General features: G+C 38.6%; 1 protein-coding gene across 1 annotated transcript; it reads left to right on the top strand.

The window, feature by feature from the left end:
• The first annotated feature begins 252 nt into the window (after positions 1-252).
• On the top strand, positions 253-3,530 carry LOC142640964 (small ribosomal subunit protein eS4z). Its single transcript, XM_075815308.1, has 5 exons — positions 253-418; positions 1,513-1,590; positions 1,712-1,892; positions 2,337-2,434; positions 2,938-3,530. Exons 1-5 carry the CDS (start codon positions 416-418, stop codon positions 3,370-3,372), a joined length of 795 nt encoding a protein of 264 aa, XP_075671423.1. The 5' UTR covers positions 253-415; the 3' UTR covers positions 3,373-3,530.
• The last annotated feature ends 5,585 nt before the right edge of the window (positions 3,531-9,115 follow it).

Genomic DNA, 9,115 nt, shown 5'->3' on the forward strand with positions numbered 1-9,115 from the left:
AAATTCCTTCTCAACAAAACAACAAGTTTCACATTGTAAAATAAAAATGATATTAAAACTAATAAATTTTATTTTTTAGTTTTTAGTTTAAAACTAATAAATTTCATTTTGTTAAAACTAATAAACTGAATTGTATTTAAGTTTTTGTCTTTTCTTGATTGATCTCCTATACTTTCCCGGCCCAAACTAATGGGCCCCTTCACATCCAAAAAAAAAAACAAATTTGGGTACCTGCCTGAAGCACCGGCCCATAAGAGATCTCTTAAATCTTTACCGCCCAGCCCAAGTTCCAATACGATATTAGGGTTTTGGAGTCTCTCTCTGTGTCTCTCTCAGAACAAGAGGATCTCACTTCTAAGAGCGCTTGAGCGAGGCTGAGCCACTTCCCCAGAGATCTCTAGCTCACAATACCAAAATGGTTCGTTCCCCACTTCTTAACTCTTTTCATCTTCTCTCTCAGATTCATAATGTTTTTTATTTTTATTTAAACACAGATTTAGTTTCAAACATATGGTTTTGAAGTTCGTATTTAGATTGTAAAGTAAAAACATGTTTATTCGGTTTTTTTGTTTCTCTTTGGGCTTGTTAGGCTACCCCATTGAATTTAAATTGCGCGTTTCAATATTTTGAACTGCCTAATGCATATTTCTATCATGTTGAATGCGGGAAATAGGAAAAAAGTAATTAAAATAAAAGTAAGAAAGTTGGAGCCATTACATTATGTATGTGAATGATGCATGATTCAGTATAGGTATGCAAAAAACTTATCTGATAAAAAAAAAAATGGAATTGTTAGGAACTTGATTAGTGTTTGGTTATGATTTTTGGTTGGAAAATGAGAGAAGAGATTATAGCAGGGGTCTCAATAACTTATACGGAAACGATCAAAATTAGGTCGTATTGTTGGATATATAATTGATAACGCGGGTGTCCAAAGCTCTTTGAGAACTTGACTATTCCCCTGAGTGCGTCTTGAGGAATCACTTGGAGGTGGCCCCAAGATGCTGGGTACGAGTTTTGAACCCGAGACCTCATGGATCTCATGAGGCCTTCAGATTCACTAGCTAGATTCATTTATAAAGTGAAACCTTGATTGAGGCATTTGTGACCATGGTGGGTTTAATTTTCTTGATGATGAACTTATCATTTGGGTAATTTAGGTCCCTAAGGATTCGAAGAGACCCAATTACATGTTTGGTTTAACTTTTATGCAGCAGTCCTAGATTCCATTGCGTACTCATTTTTTAAATAACTGACAAACATTTTGTTAATTCTTTGTTTGGTTGAGAAATTTTCAAACTAAGCATGTTTAAAATGGCTGGTTTTGTTTTCGCCATTTAGAAAAAGTATGACCATGAAGAGAGGGAATTGTACGCATTTAGGTGATTACCCATCTGAATTTGCATGCCATTTTTTTTTTTTTTTCTTCATAATCTTTTTATAGAATGGAATTATATTGTATTTAAGTTGGATTTTTTGGTTTGCTGAACTTCACGCTTATGGCTATAACAGGCTAGAGGATTGAAGAAGCATTTGAAGAGGCTCAATGCCCCAAAGCATTGGATGCTCGACAAACTTGGTGGTGCATTTGTAAGTCAAATTTTGAGTGCTTTTTTTTCCTTCTGTAATGATACTTTGCATCGTTCTTCTGTTTATATGTATCATGAATTTGTATTTATTATTATTGTTGTTATTATTATTTTCTGTGTAGGCTCCCAAGCCATCTTCTGGACCTCACAAATCGAGGGAGTGCCTGCCATTGATCCTTATCTTGCGAAACAGGTTGAAGTATGCTCTCACATACCGTGAGGTCATTTCCATTTTGATGCAACGCCATGTCCTGGTTGATGGGAAGGTCAGGACAGATAAAACCTATCCTGCAGGTTTCATGGGTACGGCATCAACTCTTCTTACGTGAATTATTGTTCTAATTTTCTGATTTGTGTTTGTGTGCTTATTTTCTTATTATGTGTATTATTTTCATGTAAGTTCGCACAAAAAGTCGGATATTGAATTTATCGATAAAAAAATATCATTGCTAGTTTTGCAAGGCACAGTTAGGCAAAGTTACCAATTAATAGATGGTAAAAGGAAATTTTTAGCCGAATGATATGATTTGGACGGATATAATGGATAACCTCACACATATAAAATGTTGCTACTGCAATATGAAAAAATAGTTCATGGCAATTAGCAATTCTCTTTTACCAGAATTACAAAATTCAATGGTTTGAGGCAGTAAGGTTCACTTCCTTCCATTTTAGTAGTTGAGTAATATTAGTCCTAATATATATTCCATTGTTCTTATTGGTTTGGTTTTTACTTTTTTCTGACAGACGTTGTATCAATCCCCAAAACGAATGAAAACTTCCGCCTCCTTTATGACACCAAGGGTCGATTCCGTCTCCACTCAATCAGGGATGAAGAGGCAAAGGTAATTCTGTTTAATCCTCTCAAGTATATTTTCTGCTATCTTTCTATAGGAATGATATGATTTAAGTCATTAGAGTGAGTAAATTTAGTCTATTCTAATTAAGAATGATTTATTTTAAGGAGTTGTCAGTGTATGGAAATGCCATGCATTGTATGCTTTTATGTTAAGAAATAATATATTATTGTATATGCCAGGTGAAATTAGTAGAAACCGAATCATGTTCTCAGTTTTGGTGCCAAATTGTAGGGAATTATTTTGTAATTTAACCTCTGAACCCTTGCTTTTATTTTGCTTTTGTAGTGTTTTTGTGCTTGTAACTTGTAAGGTTTGTAAACACATGGTAAATAATTTTATAATGACTTGTGGCTATGTATCGTTTGTAGTCCAAAGTCATAGAACAAATAGATTGTTATAACACATTAATGTGGAATTAATGATTCCTATTTTTTTGGTCATAAATCCTTTAAACTTGCCATTCTGACATTTCAAGGGTGCTTTTGCAGTTTAAGCTATGCAAAGTTCGCTCTGTGCAGTTTGGGCAAAAAGGTATCCCATACCTGAACACCTTTGATGGACGAACCATCCGCTACCCAGACCCTTTAATCAAGGCCAACGACACAATCAAGCTGGACCTGGAGAGTCAAAAGATCACTGAGTTCATCAAGTTCGATGTTGGGAATGTAGTCATGGTGACAGGTGGAAGGAACAGAGGACGAGTTGGAGTCATCAAGAACAGGGAGAAGCATAAGGGGACTTTTGAAACTGTCCATATTCAGGATGCCACTGGGCATGAATTCGCAACTCGTTTGGGCAATGTGTTCACTATTGGCAAGGGTACAAAACCATGGGTATCCCTTCCCAAGGGTAAGGGTATTAAGCTAACCATCATTGAAGAGGCCAGGAAGAGGCTTGGAGCCCAAACAGCGTCCACAGCATAAGATATTGTGGTAAAAATTGTCATGAAGTTTAAATGACTAAGTGTTATTTTGTAGTTTGATTCTGAATTTTTGTTCCAATTTTTGTCATGTTTTCCATACTTTAAAGTTGAACAGCCGATCTTAAACTTTTGTTATTTTGAGTTAAATTTTGCTGGACCTACTAGTGTTGATTGTCTTTTTTTTTTTTTCTTTACCTGGACGAATTTCTTGGTGTTTCTGGCAATATCTTGGTAAATTTCTCTTGCAACAAATGCTTTTTGTAGTATATTGAAACCATAATTTTGACATGGCTGACATGCACGGTAGCTATGGGCAGGTTCATAGTTGAAAGTTTTGATGAGTTCTTAAATGCTTGAGAGTAGCGAGAAAGTGATTGTGGATGATAATTTTAGCTCCTGAAAGTACGTTTTATAAGAATTTTCTATCTGTTTGTTTTCTTATAGGTTCATGAATCACATAATAGTTTTTGAAAGTTACACCTAAAAAACCAAAAGAAATAAAGGTGTCCTAAAACTCAATCAGGTTATACATCACTTTTAATTATATATGTGAGTAGGGTGTGAAACCCACAATATCTTAATCAATTTATCATGGTCCTTATCTTCCCATGAATAAGAACCACGAACTTGGCAAAAAGAATAAGACTAATATCTGATTAAAAAAAAGAATACGACTAATAAATAATATCAGACCACTCAGCAAAATAAAAAATTATAAATAGCTTTTGCCTTCTTTGAAACGGTCAAAATTCTACTGCCTATTAGGTTATATCACAAACGGTATCGAATATTCATATCGCATCCTAAACAAACGAGTCACAAGTGACTGATATGTATATCCAATATTCAGCTACCAAAACTAATTGAAGCAGGCAGTATTGAAACAGGAAATTGCTACCTTCACCGAAATAATCCACCAATTTTTCACTCCCCTCTCACCTATGTATTGTAATAAAGGACACTTGTTCTGTCATGTATCATGTGAATGCCCATTAGAGAAAAGTGAAAATTTCTGAGTGCCACTAGTCTTCATGCACTAATGGCTTGTTTTGGATTAAAAAGAGTAAAATAGAATTGGCTGAAAATAGTTTGAGTTAGCTGAAAATTTCAAGTGCTAGATTAGACATTGTATTTGCATAATAATGTAATTTCTATCAGATTTTTTACTAAACATTTGTTCTCATAAACTAAGAATTCATATATATCTTATAAATCATATATATGTATTCTTTCTCTAACTACGTAACCCCGATTTGATTTGGAAGACCTTATAAAAATAAATTCATTAATGGATAGTTCATTTTGCAAAGTTCCAAAATAATAGTAATGGGTGCAGTGTGGGTTTTGCAGCTTATTTGTTGCTAGCTTTAATGAACTTTTTTTTTGTAAACTAGAAATTTATATTAAAAAACTGAGGCAAGTTACAAAGTCTAGGATAAACTACTCCCCAAGAATTAGCTAAAAGCTGGTACAAAATACAAGAGGGGAGATCGGGGTGAACAAAAAGGCCCATGGGGACGTTAAAACCCTCTTTTGCCAAAAGATCCGCACAATGGTTCGCCTCGCGGTGCACATGCTTGACTCAAGCTTCCTCAAAATGCCGAAGGAGGGACCTGCAATCAATAATAATAGCACTATAAGGGTGGGTAGAGTTACACTCAATATTTTTAGAGGAAAAGAGATTCACAATTGCCTAGGCATCTACTTTGACAATGAGTTTTTCGATGTTTTGGTTTTTTGCAAGCATAAGGCTATCTCGGAGGCCCCACATCAAAAAACCAAGGAGATGAGAGGTTTTTAGCACCACCCAGGTTTCCTCGAGCCGAACCATTTGTGTTCAGTTTGAAGAAGCCTGTCGGTGGAGGTTTCCAGCCAAGGAGATGAGAGGTTCTAGGAGAGTTCTGCCAATTGGTAGGGAGGGTGAAAAATAGGTCAGTGGAGGTGGAGGCAATCCTCTTAAGGATGCTATTGCTTTCAAAGCAAATTCCTTCCCTGACCAGTTTATTTCTCGCCGACCAAATGGACCACACAGCCATAAGGAAGACAACACACCAGGGGATGTTAGAGAGGGGTGTGGGGTGTTTATGGGTGGCCATCTTTTTAAACCAACCGAATGTGTTGTTGCATTCGAAGCCGTTGGGTAAGGTGTGATTGGTGAGGTGGGCCCAGATGGGTTGAACAAGAGGGCAGTCTCTTAGGATGTGGAGAGTTGATTCGACTTCAGAGTAACAAAGTGGGCAGGTAGCATCCTGAACAATCTGTCTCATGTTGAGTAGAACTTTAGTGGGAATTTTTCCTTGGCTAGCTAGCCAAATGAATGTTTGGATTCTAGGGATGGTGGGGATTTTCTAGATCCATTTCTAGGTTTAGGCAAGTAGGGCAATTGGGGAGTTCTTGGATAGGGCGTAAGCTGTGTTGGAGTTGAATTGGCCATTCGCTATAGGTTCCAGGTCGGGAGGTTAGCAAGGTCAAATTGGAAGGACTTGGGAGTGGCGTGAATGGTGTCAAAGATGCTTCTAGGAAAGACGAAGGAGAGCTTGTCGAGAGACCAATTTCTGTCGCGGTCCCAGACCTCACTAACTGTGAAGGCACTCTCGCATACATTAAGTGGACCTTGAATGTAGTTATGTAAAGGTCCACTGCCCGTCCAGTTGTCGTGCCAGAAATTAATGGAGGTTTTGTTGCGAATGAGCCACCTCGTGCCTCTGTCGCAAATGGATTTCGCCATGCAGAGACTTGATCACATAGAAGAGGTACGTTTGGAGAGTTGGTTATTTGAGGGGTACTTTTTAGAGAGCATTGACGCATGAAGCCCATTAGGGTTCATTCGGATATCCCAAAGGCGCTTCGCAAGGAGCGCTTTTAGTCTTGTCATAGATTGCCAGTTCAGGAGGTGAATTTTTTTTCTTTGTGGTGGTGTTGCCCCCAAAGGATTTTTCTGTTGATTCTGTCCATCTCCTTGCAGACTTTAGGGGGAAGCATGGAGCATTGCATGACGTGGGTAGGAATGGCAATGGAGATGGCATTAATGAGGGTAATACGGCCAGCTAGGGAGAGGGAGCTCGCCTTCTAGTTTAAGAGTTTTGTGTTGAGCTTGTCGATGAGAAAGGCAAAGGCTCTATTATTTCTTTTATCTGTGAGAATCGGGACTCCCAGGTATTTACCGAAGTCATTGCAAGAATTAATGTTCAACTCTCTCTCCACGGCATTGATAATATTTGGCGATGTGTGCGGAGAGAAATATGTCTTAAACTTTAAGAAGTTTATTTTTTGGCCGAAAAGGGAGCAAAAGGTGTTGAGGATGGTTTTTATGGTGGTGCCGTTTTTTTTGCTCGCTTTGGCAAAAAGGATGAGGTCGTCAGCGAAGAAAAGGTGTGTGAAAGTTGGGCCACCTCGCGAAGTTTTAATCCTAGTCCAATTTTTGAGGTCGACCTTTTGTTGGATAAGGTGGACCAAGTACTCCATGCAGAGAATGAAGATGTACGGCGAGAGCAGGTCTCCCTGCCTTATTCCTCTAAAGGGGGTGAAGGGGTGGAGTCTCTCGCCGTTCACCAAAACCAAGAGGTTTAAGGTGGTGATACAGGTCATTATCAAGTCTATCCAAGTGGAGGGAAAATTGTAGAAGTAGAGCATGTGCTTAATGAAACCCCAATCCATTCTATCAAAAGCCTTTTCCAGATTAATTTTGATAGCCATAAGACCTCTTTTACTCTTGGAGGTTGCCATGGAATGAATGACTTCCTGAGCGAGGATAATATTGTGACTCACTTTCCTACCGGGGACGAAGCTCGCTGGCAGGGGGTGGATGAGGTCATCAAGGTGAGGCTTTAACCTTTAAAACAAGGATTTTTGTGATAGTTTTGTAAAGGGTGTTACAAAGGCTGATCAATCGGAGCTAGTGGACAGTTTTTGGTTTGTCGACTTTAGGCACGAGGCAGATAAGGGTTGCATTCCAGTCCTTGGGAATTTTCCTTGTTATAAAAACCTCCTGGATGCGACTGGTGAAGGAGGGCCCCACAATGTCCCAATGCCTTTGGAAATAGATCGGGTGGAAACCGTCGGGACCTGGCGCCTTGGTGGGCTTGAACGAGAACAAGGCATCTTTGACTTCACCATCAGTGACATCTCCCTAGGTTGAATCTAGGATGTGAGAGGTGATAGGGTGAGGTTTCCCGGGTTGGGGATGGAGATGGGCATATATAAAGCTTTCGAAGTGTCGGGTGGTAAAGTGGGCAAGGATCTCAGATTTGATCTCTATTGGGTTATAAGTCCATTTGCCCACTAAATCCCTTAGACACCAGATTTTATTACGGCGGCGGCGACAAATGGTGGAAAGGTGGAAGAAGTTGGTATTTTTATCGCCAAGTAAGGTCCAGTCGATTCTCGATTTTAAAGCCCAAAATTCCTCTTCTAAGCGGAGGGTTTGGTGGAAATCATTGAGGAGCTTTTCTTCCAAGATAGAAAGAGAGTGGTTAGAACCATTACACAGAGCTTTTTGAATACCATTTAGACGGGCAAGCACTCTTTTTTTTTTCTTTTTTTTTTTTTTTGGAAGATGTTGCCAAAAACATTACGGCTCCACGTCTTAACCCTCTGGGTAAAATCTAGGAGAGCAAGGGAGATATCATAGGGGTGGGCTTGCCAAGAAGAGCTGACAAGGTTTGGAAAGGAGGGGTAATGGAACCACATAGTTTCCAGGCAGAAGGGGCGTTGTCCGTAATTGTGGGGGGTCGGGTGAGTGTCCACGAGGATAGGGTGGTGATCTGAGGAGGTTCGAGGGAGGTGCAGGACGACAGTCTCTTCAAAAAGGAGCTTCCATTAAGGGTTGGAGAGAGTTTGGTCCAGATGTTACTTTCATTACAAGGTCGTCGTCCCTTTTATTGGTCCAGGTGAATCTAGGGCCATTAAAACCAAGTCAAGCAATTTGCAAAAGTTTACTAGGTCATTGAAAAGAGATATGTCTTTGTTATCCCTGACCCCACAGAGAGAGCGATACAATGGGGACAGATCTAAATATTTGTGACCATAACCAATACTAAATATTTGGAATGTGACCCAAAATGACACCCATGAAGGGGAACCTAGAGGCTAGAGCCAAGTAACGAATATGACAATTAAAACGTTTCCAGCCCTACAAACTCGTACACATCACTTTCTCCAATGGGTCACAATAACAAGTGCAGGTTGCAGAATAAACCAAGAGTATTGAATGGAGAGTATTGATTGGCCATCCTATTCTCATCGTAATCTAGTGAGATCACAAAGGGACCAAGTCAACGTCTGAATGACATATCCAAATTTCATTCAAAACGATTCAAGCAAATGCAATGTTCATAAGTCTATTATTGCATTTGGGTGTCTATTTGGCAATATCTTGTCTATGTAAAGCTTTCTTCTTGTTCTTCTTCTTTTCTTTTCTTTTCCTTATTTTTTAATTTTTAAATATATCTCTCATTTAACCAAATAAACTTTCAACTTTCATCTTTCAACTTTCGACAAAAAGCTATATCCAAATGGAAATATATTTAAATGCACTTATTTGTCACCAAAAAAGAAAAAGAAAAGATGAGTCTCTAAATAAGCACATTAAGATGGAATATATCCAAATGGAAATATATTTAAATGCACTTATTTGTCACCAAAAAAGAAAAAGAAAAGATGAGTCCCTAAATAAGCACATTAAGATGGAATTATGAACTCCCCCTAACTAACTTGGAAAAAAGAGGAACACTTGCATAATATGA

The sequence above is a fragment of the Castanea sativa genome, chromosome 6 (assembly GCF_040712315.1).
Source record: "Castanea sativa cultivar Marrone di Chiusa Pesio chromosome 6, ASM4071231v1".
Taxonomy (NCBI): domain Eukaryota; kingdom Viridiplantae; phylum Streptophyta; class Magnoliopsida; order Fagales; family Fagaceae; genus Castanea; species Castanea sativa.